Here is a 19,989-nt window from a genome sequence, read left to right as displayed (position 1 = left end):
ACCTACAGAACCTATCCACCCCACCACACAGGTACCTGTGTAACTTTCTGAATGTGGTACTGGTCCAGTGGTACATATTCAGCTGTTACAGGAATGCAACTATTCTGTATTACATGTACTGTATACATGCACATATAAAGCACTGTAACCCTCACCTGTACATAGTCATGTCAGAGTTCTTTGATCCTGGCACTGTTCCTCTCAAATGGGACCTTGTATAGTTGTTTCATGGTCATGTTGTGCTTTACCAGGATGCGTCTGATGGTAGTAATGCTAACTTGATTCATGTTGTTGAACACTTGCCTATCTGCAAGTATTTGTTCCTGTAGCTGGCGGAGACGGATTGGATTGTTTGCCCTGACTAGGTTCACTATGGCAAGTTCCTACTTTTGGATGAACAAGCGTTGGTGTCCACCACCAGCAGGTCTTCTGGGCATTCTGTGGAAAAATGCCACCACAAGTTGTTACTGTATTGGTTTGCTTCTTTTTTTTAATGGTACTGCAAATACTGTACTTTACTGTATATACCATACACAGTACTAAAATATCTCAACAGGTTATTATGGCATATTTCACACCACTTTTGTTAGAAAAGGAGCATTAGCCACTCTACATGTGATACGGTACAGTAATGTGATATGGTACAGTACTGTAGATACAGTCTGAGTAGAGTAGAGAGTTGAGGACAGACCTGTTTTCCAGTCTGAATGTCCTTATTATGGAGGAAACTCTGAAACGCCTTAGATTACAGTGGACTCTTTGTCCAGCTTCTCTCATAGTCAGGCCATGGTTTATGACATGGTCCACCAAAGTTGCTCTTATGTCATCTGAAATAATGGTCCTTGCACGGCCTCCTCGACCACGTCCTCCTCTTTCTCTCTGTCTTCCTCTGCCTCTAGCTCTCCCTGCCTTGCTTGTGAAGTTCTCAAAATGGCTTAACTGAGGCCTTTTTGTAGCTGGCTGACTGCTGTTCAATTTTGTAAGCAAGTATTTTTAGGTGTGTGTTTAAGTATTTTTAATTACCCAGTGTGTTTTGTATTTTGAATAGATGTGTTTTCCCAATGGTAATGTAAGATTTCATTTCTGAACAAAGTGTTTTATGTAGTAAATAATGTGTAGTTAGCAGGAGCAAGTGTGTTGCAGAATTGCAACTAAAGTGCAACGCAGTACTTTTGTTTAAGGTATGGTTACACTGTGTTTAAGGTATAGTAACAACAACTTCAAGTTATGTTACTTTGGTTTAAGCATGTGTCAAAAGTGTTCAGGCAATGGACAAAAACTGTAATCAAGTGGGGTAACAGCCACACAGGAAGTGGATGGAAGCATTTCCTCAGGGTCCAGGTCTGTATCCAGACACTCAGTCAATAGTACTCCTATAAAGTAGGGTGGGGGAAAATTAAATATAAAATAAAAAATAAATATAAAATAATTTATGAAATAATGCTGAATTTATATGGAAGTGATTGTTATACAAAAACTTCAGATATCTGTCACTGAGATAGATGATGACTGGAGTGCAGTTTGAAGCAGAAACAAGGTGATAATTGGTGAATTGCTGGTGACTTTCCGAAATGACACCTGCGCAGTGAAGGCAGAGTGGACTGATTTTTAGGGGGGACCGTTCGGTCAGCAACACCGGCACTGCAAACATCTCAAGTCTTTCATTTCCGCTCCATTGTGGTGTACAGAAGCAAAATTTGAAAAGCAATCACTGTCCAGTTCCATGCTGATCCGAGTGTATGTTCTTGCCCATAGGTACAATTTAGACCCCTTCAACAACTACAGTGATGCAGAGATATGGGCAGCGCTAGACAAGACCTACATGAAGGACTCAGTATGTATCAGTGCCACATGGATCAGCTTCATGCTGGTCAATCCTTGTTGTACTTTGGCTGAGTTCCTATTTGTTTTTGGCTTTCAGTGTTAGTTCACAGTAAAGTCGATCTTCCCACAGATCTCTAGGCTCGAGCAGAAGCTGCAGTCAGAGGTGTTAAACAGTGTAACCATACCTTAAACAAAAGTACTGCGTTGCACTTTAGTTGCAATTCTGCAACACACTTGCTCCTGCTAACTACACATTATTTACTACATAAAACACTTTGTTCAGAAATTAAATCTTACATTACCATTGGGAAAACACATCTATTCAAAATACAAAACACATTGGGTAATTAAAAATACTTAAACACACACCTGAGAGGACACCAGCTGGACTTTTTGTGCACCAACTCCTTCCTCAGGTGCGCGCAGCGCTGGCCAACACCACGATCATGGACTACTGTGCACTGGCGGAGGAGGCTGACAAATTCTTCCTGGCCGGCTAGCACCATGGCATGACAGCAGCCGCACTCGCACGCGGAGGAAGCAGCTGCATCTCTCCCTCCACAGCAGCGCTCACAAACCAGATTCTGTTTCTACCACGCAATGTTCAGAGCCACCGACTCAGTTTCTACAGTGTACAGTTGTGTAAGCTCAATGTAGCGCAGACTTACATGCAGAAGCGCAGACTTGCTTAAAAATGGTATGCTTTCTGCATCCACTGCTCTATGCAGAAAGAAATTAAACACGTTTAATTTCTTGGGTCCGCCTCGCGTACCCCTCCGCATACTGCTGCTGGGGAGCAAAAACTCGGCACTGAGCTGCATAACTCAGCATAGTAGATACGCCACAATGCGCAACTCTACGTTTGTGCCACTGTGAAAGGGGCTTTAATCTTCTTTGTGGAACCTGTGCTGTACATTTTGAAAGAACTACTGTATGACATAAAGAAAGAAAGTTTTATGTAAAATATATTCTATTTAACATTAAACTCCCACAGTGCCCACAGTATCCTTATCTATCGCATCTCATCACCTTTACTTAGACATCCTGAGGTTGAGATAAAAGCTTTTGGGGTGATTCTCATTTTTCGGTCATTATTGCAGACCAAGCACTTTTCAAATCTAATCTTAAGACTTATTTATTCAGGCCAACATGCTGATCCATATCGGATGGTGACCCCGTGCAAAAACGAAGAAGCTGAAACAACTTAACTATATATAGTTTTATGTATAGGTACAATGTCAAACTACATCCAGGACTGTAATTTGGTTTCCAGTCTGCAGATATCTTTTTGTGGGTTGATGGCAGAACTTCCATCCAGCCACTGTAAAGAACATTTGCAAAGCGCAATACTGTGAATGTAGCTCTGCCTTCCAATGGAGGATGGCATGCACAATGAAGGGGATGAGGAAAAGCCACTTGGATCCTCACCTTTGGAAAAGAAGAAACCTCTGACACCACTGCATTGGTTCCGGTCTACCACTTCTCTGTCTGCAGAATGGGAAGTGGACCCAAGTGGGCTGTGCTTAAGCCCCCATCACACATAGTCAGAATGTGCACAAAGCAGGTCGACATGACATTTTGGCCAAACTTCTTATGCAGTCGGGAGGGATAGAGGCGTGGTCAGCCGTGTCAGAATGCAGCCAAACTGTGTCGTGCATACCTGCACGATGCAGCCCAAAACATATTTAGACAATAGTCAGATGACACAGGCTGCCATCAGACGGCCATAAAAAGCTCTGAAAACTGTCTGATGTCGAAACATCTGGATGGCAAACACAGAAACGGCGATGTGATGAGCACATGGAGTACACGGACAGGCATGGAGTGTATTGGACAGCGCAGGGCATGGATATTATTATTTTGTGATGGACAGAGCATTTTTGAGCCGCTGTCGTGGGGACACGGAGCACACCAGCCGGCTGAGCTCACGCTGACCATTTGAAACGGCAGCGTGCGTGCTCAGGACAGCACCTGCATGGATAATATTTTTATGTCATGGTGGACAATGCATTTGCGGGCTGGTGTCATTGGCACACAGCGCAGGCAGAGTGAGAGGAGCTTCCCTGGCCGTTGTCCACCCTGCGGTGAGAAGGCTGTACCATAGGTGAGTTCACATGTATATTCATAGTGTCATGGGGTGGCTAAGCAGTTCCATGTCCATTAGATGATGATCATGTAATAATATGTATATTACAGTGGTGAGATCCATTCAGCTCCAAGCCTCTGATGCATGCAATGTGTGACAGTGGTCGAGCGCACCTGCAATGGCACAGGGTGCTTTTGTTTTGATTGGGCACTGTTCACACCCACTGCCCATGATGAATGTGTGCCACATATATGTTATTACATGTCAATATTTCCTTTGCACTCCCTGGCCGGGGTCCAGTGGAGCTGCACATACGTGGCACAACATGTTGGCAGGCTTTGCTGTGACTGATCATCTCAGAGCTCAATCAACCGCGATCAGGTAGTTTCAAATGCTGTTATGATGCCATCAGAATACATAGACTGTGATCAGATGGTGCACAAACTGCACATAGACCACCGTCAGATGTGCATCCCATCTCAACAGCACCGAGTGTGTTTTGAACATGTGCAACACACTCGGGACAGCTGAGCGAATGGGTCCAACTATGTAGACTGCTCAGAGACTGCTGTCCGTCCATCTTCAGACCACCCCTCACTATTCCCGATTGTGGCCGGATGTGTCATTCTGACGCCATTCGGCCTCAATCAGTGTATGTGTGATGGGGGTATTACTCTTCTAGTTGCAGGGAAAACTAGAGCAATATGAGATTTCTGACATCTGCCAATCCGGATCCAGATTACCTACAAAATTCAGTGCAAGTCTTCCATACCTTAATGTCCATCTGTGGTGCAAATTTGGTGAGAATCTGTGACGTAGTTTTGACATAATTCTTAAAAGCCTATGTAAAGTGAAATCTTGATCCAGAATCTGGAGCCAGATCAACCCCAAAATTCAGTGGAATCTTCCGTGCCCTAATATCTATCTGTGGTGCAAATTTGGTGAGAATCCATGAAGTAATTTTGACAGAATCCTTCAAAGCCTAAAGTGAAATCTTGATCCAGAATCCGGATCACCTCCAAAATTCAGTGGAGTCTTGCATGCCCTAATATGTATCTGTGGTGCAATTTTCATTAAAATCTGTTCAGTGGTTTTGACATAATCTTGCTAACAGACAGACAAATAAATAAATGCCAGTGATTTTATTTCGTCCTTGGCAGACATTACTAACTACACAATGCTATGTTAAGAGATGCAGTTTGTGTTCTGATAGACCTGGCAACATAAAACTACATTCTAATGGTAATGTACACGAGAGCGAGCAGTGTGAGCACCATAGCGAGCGTGCGCGAACGGTCGGTGTCTGGGTAGACAGCCATACCATTGTACAACTTCGATCAGAGTCCACGGGCCGCCGAAGGCCCCAGCCAGGACCAGACGCGTCGGTGGATGCCATCAGTGCGCAGTTCACCGGAGGCCCAGCTCGGCCGCAGCTTGAGGGAGGCTGCCATGAAAACCCGCAGCATGCCGGAGGCCCAGCCGGGACCGTGGCCAGAGGGAGGTCGCCATCAGTCCACAGCTCGCCGAGGCCCAGCGGGACCGCGGCTCGAGGGAGGTCGCCATCAGCCCGCAGCTCGACGGAGGCCCAGCCGATACCGCAGCTTGTCGGAGATCGTCACCAGCCCTCCACCGCCGGAGACACCACCCGAGCCCGCGACTCGTCGCGGCTGCAATTAACATCAGCAGTTAGCCTGTCGGCCCTGCAGAGAAGCCGGGACGTCGCAGGCTAGGCTAAGCCAGCCTGGTTTTGGCTAACAGCTAAAAGCTAACAGCTGTTGCACAACAAACAGCTGTTAAATAAGATGGTGAGAATGGGGCCAAAGAAAGCACCCATGACGGAGGATCTGGAGGATATTAAGAAGGTTCTGGATACTCTCACGGAGGAGGTTTGTGCCGTAAAAACTCAGCAGAAGGAGATACTGGCCTTAGTGAAGGAAGCTAAGGACCTGCGAGGCCTTATTGAGCAGAAGGACAAGCGGATCACGTCGTTGGAAAGACGGCTGACTGAAATGGAGCAGTACACGTGAATGAACAATGCTGTTGAATCTGGGCTCTACATCAGACCCAGATTGTATGCTCGGGCAGCAGCCTCTGGTAACAGGGGGGAGCCCGATGAACAAGACGAATGCTCCACAGAGCAACAAGTTGCTGCTTTTTTACAAACAAAGGGGATCAATCTGGATATAAACACTATTGAAGCATCAAATCAAATCAATTTCAAATCAAATCAATTTTATTTATATAGCGCCAAATCACAACAAACAGTTGCCCCAAGGCGCTTTATATTGTAAGGCAAAGCCATACAATAATTACAATGCATGCCATCCGTTACCCAGGAAGAATACATCAGACAAACCTACAGTCATCATGAGGTTTGTTAACAGGAAAGACAAAACAACTCTGCTCAAACAAGGATATAAACTTAAAGGATCCAATGTTTACATAAATGAACATCTCACTAAAGACAAGGCAGATATAGCAAAAAAGGCAAGATACTTGAGAAAACAACAAAAAATTCAAAACACACGGACTTCAAACTGTAAAGTATTCATCAAACTGAACAGGTCTCCAGAAGAAGCCAAAGTGTTGCTGATCAGAAGCATGGAGGAATTGGCAAAATATGACTAAAACATGGTAAGTGAACGCAGCCAACTTTCATAATGACTGACAAATATACAGACCATTCATCGGTGCTTCTGAACAGGAATAGTATAACTGAGATCATACATGGTTATGAGAATGTGGAATTACAACCTTCTAAGTATACTGAGCATCATATACAAGATCTGGAATATGAGATAGATCCGGACAATCATTTCTATTCCTTCATAGATAGTAACTGTCAGTATTACACAGAGGAACAATACAATAACTGCATTTCAAGTGATGGGAAATTGTCCATAATCCACTTTAATAGCAGGAGTCTGTACAAAAATTTGGGGAGTATCAAAGACTATTTAAAACAATTTTGTCAATCATTCAGTATAACTGCCATAACGGAAACATGGCTTACAGAAGGTGATGACACAAACTATGAGCTGGAGGGTTATGAATTTAATCATCTGAATAGACGAAATAGAGGAGGAGGAGTGGCTTTGTATGTTGACAAAAGGATTAACTACAAAATTAAAGATGAAATGACTGTGGCTGTGGAAAATCTTTTGAAATCCATCACCATTGAAATAGGTATGGAAAAAGGCAAAAATATAATTATTAGCTGCATATATAGAGCTCCTGACTCTAAAATTGAAGAATTTCAAAATTGGACAGAGAAATTGTTTTCACAGATGGTAATAAGCGAGTACTTGTTTGTGGAGATATAAACATTGATTTCTTAAACCCGCATCAGCATATAGTAACTGAGGGTTTTATTAACACTATGTACAGTCTAAATCTATATCCAAAAATGATTAGGCCTTCAAGAATCACTTCACATTCAGCTGCTCTCATTGATAATATATTTACAAATGATATCGATACCAAAACACTAAGTGGCTTATTAATTAATGATATTAGTGACCATTTACCAATTTTTATAGTAACTGATTTGAAGTTTAATAAAAAATGTACTGAGAAAAAACAATATTGCAAGCGCCTGCCATCTGAAGAAGCTATCACTGCCTTAAAAAATGATTTACTTTTACAGGATTGGAATCCCATTTACAATAGGCAAGATGCGAATTTAGCATATTCCGAATTTGAAAACATATTTCTCAATATAACAAAAATTGTCCAATTATACAGTATAATAAAAATAATAACTATAAAGCTAACCCATGGATAACAAAAGGTCTTCAAAAGGCCTGTAAAAATAAAAATAGGCTATACAGAGAATTCATTAAAAGTAAATCAAGAGAGGCAGAGGTTAAATATAAGAACTATACGAGGTCTGTCCGTAAAGTATAGGTCCTTTTTATTTTTTTCAAAAACTATATGGATTTCATTTATATGTTTTTACATCAGACATGCTTGAACCCTTGTGCGCATGCGTGAGTTTTTCCACGGCTGTCGGTGACGTCATTCGCCTGTGAGCACTCCTTGTGGGAGGAGTCGTCCAGCCCCTCGTCGGAATTCCTTTGTCTGAGAAGTTGCTGAGAGACTGGCGCTTTGTTTGATCAAAATTTTTTCTAAACCTGTGAGACACATCGAAGTGGACATGGTTCGAAAAATTAAGCTGGTTTTCAGTGAAAATTTTAACAGCTGATGAGAGATTTTGAGGTGATTCTGTCGCTTTAAGGACTTCCCACGGTGCGAGACGTCGTGCAGCGCTCTCAGGCGGCGTCATCAGCCTGTTTCAAGCTTAAAACCTCCACATTTCAGGCTCTGTTGATCCAGGACGTCGTGAGAGAACAGAGAAGTTTCAGAAGAAGTCGGTTTCAGCATTTTATCCGGATATTCCACTGTTAAAGGAGATTTTTTTAATGAAAGACGTGCGGGCGGATTGCAGCATCGGCTCGCAGCCGCCGCGACGCTCCGTCACAGGAAAAACACCTCTGCTGGAAGCCTTAAGGACAAGTTGGAACATCTCCAGCTGATAAACAATTTCTCATATACTCACTCCACTGAAAGCCATCAAAAGCCAACTGGATTTTAACAAATGGTTAAACACGGAGGTGTTTTTCCTGTGCCGCCGCGCTGCGTCGGCTGCGTCCCGACGCGCGGACCCGTCCGCACGTCTTTCATTAAAAAAATCTCCTTTAACAGTGGAATATCCGGATAAAATGCTGAAACCGACTTCTTCTGAAACTTCTCTGTTCTCTCACGACGTCCTGGATCAACAGAGCCTGAAATGTGGAGGTTTTAAGCTTGAAACAGGCTGATGACGGTGCCTTAGAGCACTGCGTGACGTCTCGCACCGTGAAAAGTCCTTAAAGCGACAGAATCACCTCAAAATCTCTCATCAACTGTTAAAATTTTCACTGAAAACCAGCTTAATTTTTCGAACCATGTCCACTTCGATGTGTCTCACAGGTTTAGAAAAAATTTTGATCAAACAAAGCGCCAGTCTCTCAGCAACTTCTCAGACAAAGGAATTCCGACGAGGGGCTGGACGACTCCTCCCACAAGGAGTGCTCACAGGCGAATGACGTCACCGACAGGCGTGGAAAAACTCACGCATGCGCACGAGGGTTCAAGCATGTCTGACGTAAAAACATATGAATGAAATCCATATAGTTTTTGAAAAAAATAAAAAGGACCTATACTTTACGGACAGCCCTTGTATAAGGACTATCAAAATAAACTAACAACTATTATGCGGAACTGTAAAAAAATCATACTTTGGAAAAATACTAAACGATAATAAAAACAATATAAAGGAAACATGGAAAATATTGAAAAGTATTATAGCAAATAAACCCAAATCAAATAACTATCCAACATACTTTACTTATGACAACAAAGATAAATATAACATGAGCCAAGTAGTGAATAGTTTCAATAAATTTTTTGCTAATGTTGGGCCAGATCTGGCAGCTGAAATCCCACACAGTACATGGGAAAATCAGCAATTAATCGCCAGAAATCCGCACACATTTCTCAGCCCAGTAGATGAAAGGGAAATTAACATAGTTAGTACATGTAAAAGTAAAAAGTCAGCAGATCATAATGAGGTACATATGTCCTTAGTAAAGCGAATAATCACTGAAATCGCAAAACCATTATCATATATTTTTAACAAATCATTTCAAACTGGGATTGTTCCTAACAGTATGAAAGTGGCAAAAGTGATATCTTTATTCAAATCTGGCAGCAAGCATCTTTTTACTAACTACAGGCCTGTGTCTCTACTGTCACAATTTTCAAAGATACTGGAAAAACTTTACAACAGCAGACTGGATAAATTTATAGATGGACACAACTTGCTTGATGAAAGTCAATATGGTTTTAGAGCAAAAAGGTCCATGACACTGGCATTGCTCAATTCCATAGAAGAGATCAATAAACATGTGGACCAAAGGGTAATAGTTGCAGGTTTATTTATTGACTTAAGAAAGGTTTTTGACACAATTGAACACAATATATTATTTCAAAAGTTGGAACTGTATGGGATCAGAGGAGTTGCTTTGAGTTGGATTAAAAGCTACTTACAAAACCGAAAGCAGTTTGTTAAACTCGGGGAATACTGTTCTTCATATCTGGACATCATTTGTGGGCTACCACAGTGTTCTGTGTTGGGCCCAAAATGATTTTATACATTAATGATTTATGTGAAGTCTCAGATATGGTTAAAACTGTGCTCTTTGCAGATGACACAAACCTGTTTTGCTCAGGGGAAAATCTGCAACAATTATTATCTGATTTAGGAACAGAAATGATAAAGTTAAAGAGATGGCCAGATATTAACAAATTATCATTAAATTTGTCCAAAAGTAAATTGATGTTATTTAGAAATTATAAAAAAGATATTCAAATTCAGTTAAATACGAGGTCTATTAGATAATAAACCTACCCTTTTATTTTTTTTTTTAACTATATGGATTTGAATGATGTGCAATTACACCAATCATGCTTGAACCCTCGTGCGCATGCATGAGTTTTTTCACGTGTGTCGGTGATGTCATTTCCCTGTGGGCAGGCCTTGAGTGAGATGTGGTCCAGCCCTCTCGGCTGAATTCCTTTGTTTCACACGCTGGTCGAGATGGCGCGCGTTGCTTTATCAAAATTTTTTCTGGACCTGTGAGGAATATCCAAGTGGACACTATTCGAGAAATTAAGCTGGTTTTTGGTGAAAAGTTTAACGGCTGATGAGAGATTATGGGGTGTTTCTGTCGGTGTAAGGACTTCCCACAGAGCGGGACGTCATGCTCGCTTGCAGGCGCCGTCGTCGGCCTGTTTCGACCTGAAAACATCCTAATTTAAGGCTTAATTCACCCAGGACGTCGTGAGAGAACAGAGAAGACTCAGAAGAGGCCGGTATGAGGACTTTATGCGGACATTCCACTGTTTAAGGACATTTTTTAATGAAAGACGTGCGCGCAAATTCGCCGAGTCGTTTCCGTGATGACTCGGCAAATCTGTGTGCGCCGTGACAGGAAAAACACCTCCGTGTTGAAAACCATTTGTAAAATTCAGGCGGCTTTTGATGGCTTTCAACAAGTGAGTAACTGAGAAATTATTTAACAGCTTGGGCATGTTCCAACTTGCCCGTTAAGGTTTCCAATGGAGGTGTTTTTCCTGTCGCGACCCCCCGCGGTCAGGTCCAGCCCGACATGCGACTCTGCCCGCACGTTCTTTCATTACAAAATGTCCGTTAACAATGGAATGTCCGAATAAACTCCTCATGCCGACTTCTTCTGAAAGTTCTCTGTTCTCTGACGACTTACTGGGTCAACAGAGCCTGAAATGCGGAAGTTTTCAACTTGAAACGGCGAGACGCTGCCGCCTCGAAGCGCAGATCGCCGTTAGGCGCCGTGGGCCGTCCTTATGGCGACACTACCAGACCAAAATCTCTCATCAGCCGTTAAAATTTTTACCGAAAACCAGCTGAATTTATCGAATGGTGTCCACTCAGTTGTGCCTTACAGTTGTGAAAAAATTTTGATCAAACAAAGCAGCCGTCTCTGAGCCATTCCTAAACAATGAAAAAATCGACGAGAGGGTGGGCCACTCGTCACCCAAAGACTGCCCACAGACGAATGACGTAACCGACAGGCGTGAAAAAACTCCTGCATGCCCACGAGGGTTCAAGCATGTCTGATGTAATCACACGTGATTCATATCCATATGGTTTTTGAAAAAAATAATAAGGTCGGATAATTTTCTAATAGACCTCGTATACATGGGGTAAACATAGAACGTGTCAAAGAGAATAAGTTTTTAGGTGTCATTATTGATGAAAAATTAATTGGAAAGCTCATATTCAGCATATTCAAATGAAGGTATCAAAAAGTATTGCAGTATTAAATAAAGTAAAGCATGTTCTTGATTGCAGAGCACTACATACTGTCAGGGATTTGGCAGGGTCAGGGCACTGAGACCTTGTTTTTCCTCCTTTCTGTTGCTTCTGGTCTGCTTCGGCTTTGATTTAATATTTGTTTTCTTTGGGATTTATTCGGTTATGTTTTTCTTGTTACTTTGTTTCTTGTTATTCTGTTGCCATTATCCAGTTCCGTTCTAGTTTTGTTCTGTCAGATTATGTTTGCATTATTGATCATTAGTTTATCATCCATGTATTTTCTCATTTGTGTTATCTATTATGCTTTATACTGGGGTTTTGCTTTCTGTTTTTCTTGTAGTTTATTTTCTTCTTATAGTTCATTCATCACCTTGTTTTCCTAGACTAGTTCTGCTCTTGTATTTGTTTCTGATCAGTTCTCATGTCTAGTCTGCTTCCAGCCATAGTATGTTCTGTTCATGGTTCCCTGGTTCTCCTCATGCCCCTCTGAGTTCTGTTTCACTCCACACCATGCACCTGCCTTCATGTCTTCATCCCACACTTACATCTGATTATGTTCTCTCTGCACCTGTCATGTGTCCCTGTCTCTCACTTTAATTCTGTCTGCTTTGTATTTCCTTTCTCTCACGCTCTGTGCACCTGTTCACATATCTTTGATTTTCTCCACTCCACCTTGTACTCTCTTCCATCACTGTCTTGCACACATAGTATCTTTGTTCATTAGCCACGCCCCCTTTCTGGATCCTTCCTCTCACCTGCATCTTGTTAACACCAGCTGTTCCTAATTTGTCCACATGCATATAAACCCTCACAGTCTCACAGTCCCTCGCCAGATTGTTGTCGCTTCCAGCACACTCTCCAGCCTTTGTTGTTCTCTGTCCTGATTAGTCTTGCCGTGTACCAGTTCCTTGCTCTGTGTTTTTTGACCGCCTTTTGCCTCAGCCTATATGCCAGTGTTTGCCCGTGCCTCAGACCCCTGCCTGGAGATGACTGCGTTTTTGCCTCACCCTGCTTTTGCCTCTGCTCTGTTTTCTGACAACCTGTGTACCGAACCTCTGCCCGAAATAAACATGACGACTTGTACCTCAAAGCCTGGTTTGGGAGTTTGTATTGTGGGTCCACCCGCTCCTGGGGTCGGGCAGCCGCCCCGCCTTGACACATACTCTCTATTGTTCTTTGGTTGCACCCTACTTGACTCATTGCGCTGAAGTTTGGGGCAACAGTTACAAAACTACATTGCAACCATTATTCATTCTTCAAAAAAGAGCATTAAGGACAATTCATAATGCAGGTTATCGAGACCACACAAACCCACTGTTCATTAAATCTCAAATATTAAAACTTAATGATATGATTTTGTTCAAGACTGTTCAGTTAATGCACAAAATGAAAAATAAAGAAGTGCCATTTAGAATTCAACAATATTTTACTGAGAGAGAAGGAAAATATAATTTACGGGGCTTGTATCATTTTAAAATTGCTGGCGCTCGGACGACCAGGAAGGGTTTCTGTGTCTCCATGTGTGGCCCTAGATTATGGAATAACCTGACGGATGAACTCAAACGATGTCCAAATATCAATCAGTTTAAAAATCAATATTAAAAAAATGATGTTTTCAAGATATGTATCTAATGAAGTACGATGAGTTTTGTGTTGTCAGTTGTAATTGTGAACTTGTACAGTAACATTCATTTGTGTATGTGCATGTATGTATATGTGTATGTGTATATATGTATGTATGTGTGTATATATGTGTGCGTGTGTGTGTGTGTAATTATGTATGTAGACGAAGACACAGTGTTCACTTGATATGTTTATGATAATGGGATTTGAGTGTGTGTTGTTAAATGTGTTTGTAGCATGGCCCAAGCAGCGGGTCACCCCTTAGAGCAGGGGTGGGCAATCATGTGCCATAAAGGGCCTAGACATTGCAGGTTTTCCTTGCTACCAGTCACCTTCACAGGTGATTTCATTAATGTTCAGGTGTCTCAGCAGGTGATTTCATTGATAACCAGGTGTTTATGTGCAGGGGAGAAGCTCATCAGCAACCCACCTGGTGAGGTGATTGGTTGCAAGGAAAACCTGCAGTGTCTTGGCCCTCGTTGCCCACCCCTGCCTTAGAGTCTGGTCTGCTTGAGGTTTCTTCCTCAATACATTAGAGGGAGATTTTCCTTACCACTGTCGCCTGTGTGTTTGCTCTGGTGGTAGGTAATGTGTATATATGTATGTATGGGGTGGGCGTTTATAAGCTTTGCTTCTGCTCACCCCCTATTTGGTCACACATGTCACTGTGGAATTGTCTTGTATATCAGTTTTTGTTATTGACGAGTTGTGTGCCAAATAAATAAGTTCAAGTTCAATTAGAGCTCCAATAAAGATACAAAATCATGCATTTATTTCAGCAATTTATGGAAGAAGGAATTTGATGAAGAAGAAGGAATTTCATATGATGTATTTATCAAAGATGAGAACAGCAACTCAGCCAAATGGGCTGTGCAGCCAGTTCACTCTTAGTGCTGGTGTCGCAGACCGAACAGCTCCCCCCAAAAATCAGTCTGCCTGCCTTCACTGTGCATGAGTCCTTTGGGATCACAGCAGCTCACCTGAGTGACTCTGTTCACCCAAAGCGATCAAAGGGAATAATGTGATTATTAACAATCAGATGACAAAGTAAAACCTCTTAAATCATTATAAGCAGAAATATTTACAATTTATTTACAAGTATACAAGAAATTAACAGTTTACTGGCATTTTTGTGGACAGGGATTAAATAAGTTCATTTATGGACACAATTCTTACTAACTCATGAGATGTGAAAGAAAAACAGATGAAGCTTAAAGACTTTAAGTAAATAAATCTAATTAGAATTTAGTGATGAAATTTGAAGCCAATTATTATTAAGAACATTATTAAACAAACGTGAATATGTTTAAAAAGAAGCCACTTTGCATCCAATGACAACACCCTTTTTCTGGAACCTTTAACTGGGTCACTTAGCTGATTCATTGAAGAGGTGGTTTGGGTGGCCCGTCCATCCGCCATTGATGTAGGCTCTGCAGCATGCTCACTTGGGTCAGGGGTTAACTCAGTGGTTTCCCCGGGTGAATCCAAAGGCTTGTGTCGGCTGGTTTTACCAACAGGATGGCTGCTTGCAGTCAGGTCATTAGCTTGCTTGGACCCCAGAGGTGGAAGGCATTTGTTGAAAATGGGTTCTGGTAGCTTTTAAAACGTTTGTTGGAGCCAGATTAAAAGTCTTTGTGAATTTAGGGAAAAAGTTAAAACTTTAAAAACAATGGAAAATTACAAAAGAGGAAAGTCGCTTTTCTGTAATTTTACTATTATTTTGAAAAGTTCAGATCGGAAGTTCTCTTAAAACGTCGAAAGACTTGACGCACCTTAAAAGTGTCAGGCTACTACTTTGATAAATTATCAGAGACTAGCAGCGAATGCCCCATGCTAGCTTAGCTTAGCATGGGGCCTTGTTGACCCAAAAATAAAATTAAGCATTTAAGAAAGGAAGAGAGAGAGCAAGCAGAAGAGTTGCAAGAATGGCAAGAGAGAGAGCAGAAACCCTGTTCTAACTTTTTAAAGGGGGACTGACATCACCAAACTCCGCCCATTTAGTGTATGGAATTTCACAGAAAACTTCATGTTTCAGAGGGGCAGACAAAAATGATTCAACTATTTCAATAACTATTTTGGTATACTAGTTGTTCTAAGACATAGTCACTTAAACACATCCTTTGGATAAACAGAATACTTCACCATCAACATATTGACAATGCAGAAAGATCACACTTAAACACACATCAGTTACAAGGAACACATGTCAACAAAATGGAATGATTATATGCAAAGCATTTTGTTTGATCAATACAAACAACATTAGAAGTTTTTATATATGAATAAAATAATACTGATGCATTTTTTATTTTAAGCAAAGGTCTTTTCTTTTACTTAGACCTAAAGATAAAAGCTGATTGTCAAGACTCAAAGTTTATCATGGGGGAAGGTCCTCCGGCAGTGTAGAGAGGTTTTGGCCTTGGCGTGAAGTCATAAAATTTGGGTTCTCCTGGCCTGGAGAAGCTCAGATTCTGACGTGAAGCAATTATAATGTCATGTAATTCATAGTGACTGAAAAGTCATGATAAAAAAGGCAATGGTTCCCTTTGAAGAACTTTGAGTTACAGTTCTGTTTTTGCTGTGAGCCACAGTGTGGGCCCACCCTCCAAGGTTATCTTCAGATCACCAGATAACTTAGGAATTTTTCAACTGAGAATGAAACACAGTCTCTGTCTTTAGTTCCAAACTCAGGCTTTTGTTGAGACAGCATAAATGTATTTATTTAATTAGGGTGAATTGAGGCCATGGGCTACATAGCAGAACCTTAAAATCTGATCTCACTGGGGCAGGAAGCCAGTGAAGAGATGCCAAAATGTGTGTAATGTGGTCAAACTCTCTGCTGGCTGCAGCATTTTGAACCAGTTGGAGAGCCCTAATGCTGGACTGCAGTAAACCAGAAAATAGAACATTGCAGTAGTCCAATCTAGAAGAGATAAATGCATGGATCAGTGTCTCAGCATCAGCCATAGACAGGATGGGATGAATCCTCACTATATTTCGCAGGTGGAAGAAAGCAGTCCTCGTAATATTTCTAATATGGAGGTCAAAGGACAATGTAGGATCAAAAATTACTCCAAGGTTCCTCATTTTGTCAGTGTGATGTATGACACACGAGCCTAGGCTAAGCGTTAACTGATCAAATTGATGCCGATGTTTCACTGGACCAAGAACCATCATTTTAGTCTTATCAGAGTTTAAAAGTAGGAAGTTTCTAGACATCCAACGTCTCACTGATGCAAGGCAGTCTTCTAAGGATTTTATGTGGATGAGTTTACCAGCAGTTATCGGCGTGTATGACTGAGTATCATCAGCATAGCAGTGAACGGTAATCCCAAAGTGCCACAATATGTGCCCAAGGGGTGCTACATCAAGGGAGAAAAGCAGGGTATCTAAGATGGACCCCTGTGGAACCCCAAATTTCATTTCACTAAGGTTAGAGGTAGTGTTACTGTCGGTACTGTAGGTTAACGTCGATGGCCTCCGGTGCTTTTGCCCTAGAGGGTGCCGGCAGAAACTGGGCGACTGCTGGGTGAAGGATAAGAACAGGAGGAAATCGTGTCTGTTGGGGAAAGTGTAGTGAAACGGACCCACAACAGGGGGCGCAAATGAACGGACAATGAAAGAGTCAAATATGAACACTTTACTGTTGTGAATGAGCACAACACAGAGGAATGTGAAATTTAACAGACAGTCAATCACAAGGGTGACGTGTGGGCAGGCTCGAGGATAGAAGACGTCTGTCCTGAGATGAACCGGAACAACACGATTTCCTCCGCCACCGAACCCGGAGAATACTGGAGCCGCCAAGTCCCGAGTCCCCAGGTGGCCACCGTCTTCGAAGGTCGGATCTGGTACTGCTGGCAGGGAGCAGAGACAATAAGATATGGGTGTGTGCACACCCAGTAGCAACAACGGTGGGAATGCCACCTCCACCTCTAACACACACTCGTGCAGCTCCTGTCTACCCACTTATCTGGTAGAGGTGTGCAGCGGAGCCGTTGCTGGACACACCGAACGCCGGTCACACAGACACGGAACACCACAGGAAAGCGGCTGCAAAAAAGAGTTCAGACTGATACACAGTTCCCTTTCAAGGCTGAGAGTACTACCTGAACGGTTTGACGATATCTCGGCGATGAGGTGGAGATGACGTCCGGGTTTTATGGAGTGAGATGATGAAGCATGAATGAGTGACAGCTGTCAGGAGATAATGAGTGACAGCTGTCACCCCCGGCTGTGTCCGTGGCGGCAGTGCCCTCTCATGCCTGAAGCCCGCACTTCAGGCAGGGCGCCCTCTGGTGGTGGGCCAGCAGTACCTCCTCTTCTGGCGGCCCACACATCAGTGTCCAGAGGAAAAAAAATACAAGAAGGGTGGAAGTGAGAGTAGGGACTTTGAATGTTGGCAGTATGACTGGTAAAGGGAGAGAGGTGGCTGACATGATGGAGAGGAGAAAGGTAAACATATTGTGTGTGCAAGAGACCAAGTGGAAGGGAAGTAAGACCAGGGGCATAGGCGATGGGTTCAATATGTATCGTGGTGATGATAGGAAGAGAAATGGTGTTGGGGTAATTTTAAAGGAAGAGTATGTTAAGAGTGTGTTGGAGGTTAAGTGAGTGTCTGGCAGGGTGATGAGTGTGAAGTTGGAAATTGGGAGTGAGTTAGATGAGGTGGTGGAAAGTGTGTCCAAGCATGAAAGAGTGGTGATATGATGTGTGAATGAGCCCACTGGAATAGTGCGGTTACAAGGGTAGAAGTGATGTAAGTAGTTTAAATACTTGGGGTCAACTGTTCAAAGTAATGGAGAGTGTGGTAGAGAGGTCAAGAAGAGAGTATAGGTAGTGTGGAGAAAGGTGGCAGGAGTGATTTCTGACCAAAGAATATCTGCAAGAGTGGAGGGGAAGACAGGAAGCAGAGCTAGAGGTGGGAGAACTGAAAATGTTGCGATTCTCTTCGTGAGTAACGAGAATGGACAGGATTAGGAATGAAAATATGAGAGGGACAGCTCAAGTGGGACAGTTTGGAGACAAAGTCAGAGAGGCGAGACTGAGTTGGTTTGGACATGTGCAGAGGACCCAGGGTATATAGGGCGAAGGATGCTGAGGATGGAGCCACCAAGCAGGAGGCAAAAGAAGAGGTTTATAGAAACATAGGCGGTGGTTGCAGGTGTTTGGTGTGACAGAGGACAGGGTGAGATGGGAAATGATTGATCTGTTGTGGCGACCTCTAACGGGAGCAGCTGAAGGAAGAAGAAGATCAAAAAGGAGAACAGCACCGAAAGACTTGTTATTAACCATGTTTAAATCGGGCTAAGACTGAACCTGTCCTCAGTTAACTGTGCTGGACAGCACCTGGGAAATTTCACTCTTCTGACAAATTTAATCCCAGACATTGAACTCAAACAGGAAAACACCTGGAGACATCAACAGAGGAAACCCTGGTTCTTCACAACCACCACTAGATGGTACTGTGGAAACACTGAAAACTAATGGAAGCAGCACTCGAATATCACTGTATCTATAACACTGCAGCATTTGGCATCAGGGGAGTAGAGAAGTTTGAATCTTCAACTGGACTGGGTTGCTTGACGCGAGGATGTTCCGCTTCAAATCGCAGAAGCTTCCTCAGCTAAAATTCTTGCTCTGGTAGTCTGACTTCTGTCTTGACCCTTGTAGAGAAGAATTCTTCTCTACAAGAGTTTAATCAGAATGTGTGTGGATTATCAGGTCAAAGGGTCAATAGGTTTTTACAGGCATTCCAGGGTTACATCATAACACCAGTCAGTTGCGTTATTAACTGCACCGATCGTTTCCTGAAAAGTCCTGATCGGGAACTGAAAAGATCTGCGTGGATTACTGCAATTTAGCGCAAGAACTGAGTGCTGTTGGCTCACTCCTGTTTGTGGGATCCACTTCCTGTCAGCTAAGTCACGAGTACATTTAAATCATCAGAAATGTCAAAGGAATAGTTTTCTATTTTAGGTGGCACACCAATTCAATAAAGTTCCTCACTTTCCACAAGCAGTAATTTATTTACACCATATATATATTTACATCCATTGTTGTAAAATGATGAGCTCCTCTGTCTGTTTAGACATTAATTAAATATCTGTCCAACTTCAAAATTACACATGAATCCAAAAAGCCCAGATATCCCAGTTTTACACCAGCATTTAAGTGCAGCACACATTTACTGAGGTATGTGGAACTGAACAGTATGAAAAGGGTGTTTAAACTTCAAGCAACCTGATGAATGCAAAATTGTTCATCTGGAAATAAATACAAAATGATGCCTCAATTTATTTTTTAGGACCTATTTAAAAGTAAAAAAAAAAAAAAAATCAAATATGTAAAGCTGAAGTTAATGATCTGTAGGTGATACTATTATTTGTTCAGGTTATGATAAGAATATTTCAGATTTATTCATCAATCAACTCAATAAACAAATCCAGAGTTTTTTCATCCATGTAGGGGTATCGAGCAAAGATCTGATGATCATTGCTCAATCAGTAATGATCAGACTATGTTGCTCACCTGAGGATGGGTTATGACAAGGAACAGG

The 19,989-nt window shown here is 42.2% G+C and overlaps 1 protein-coding gene across 1 annotated transcript in view; it reads left to right on the top strand.

The window, feature by feature from the left end:
* Positions 1-5,768, top strand: part of abcc12 (ATP-binding cassette, sub-family C (CFTR/MRP), member 12) — a 133,078-nt gene extending 127,310 nt beyond the window's left edge. The window contains 3 exon segments of the mRNA XM_034162832.1: positions 1,613-1,834; positions 1,955-1,997; positions 5,713-5,768. Of these exon segments, the coding sequence (XP_034018723.1) occupies positions 1,613-1,834; positions 1,955-1,997; positions 5,713-5,768 (321 nt within the window).
* The last annotated feature ends 14,221 nt before the right edge of the window (positions 5,769-19,989 follow it).

This window comes from Thalassophryne amazonica, chromosome 2 (assembly GCF_902500255.1).
Source record: "Thalassophryne amazonica chromosome 2, fThaAma1.1, whole genome shotgun sequence".
NCBI classification, from domain to species: domain Eukaryota; kingdom Metazoa; phylum Chordata; class Actinopteri; order Batrachoidiformes; family Batrachoididae; genus Thalassophryne; species Thalassophryne amazonica.
The sequence above is the reverse complement of the archived record's forward strand: the minus strand, read 5'-3'. Positions and strand labels throughout refer to the sequence as shown.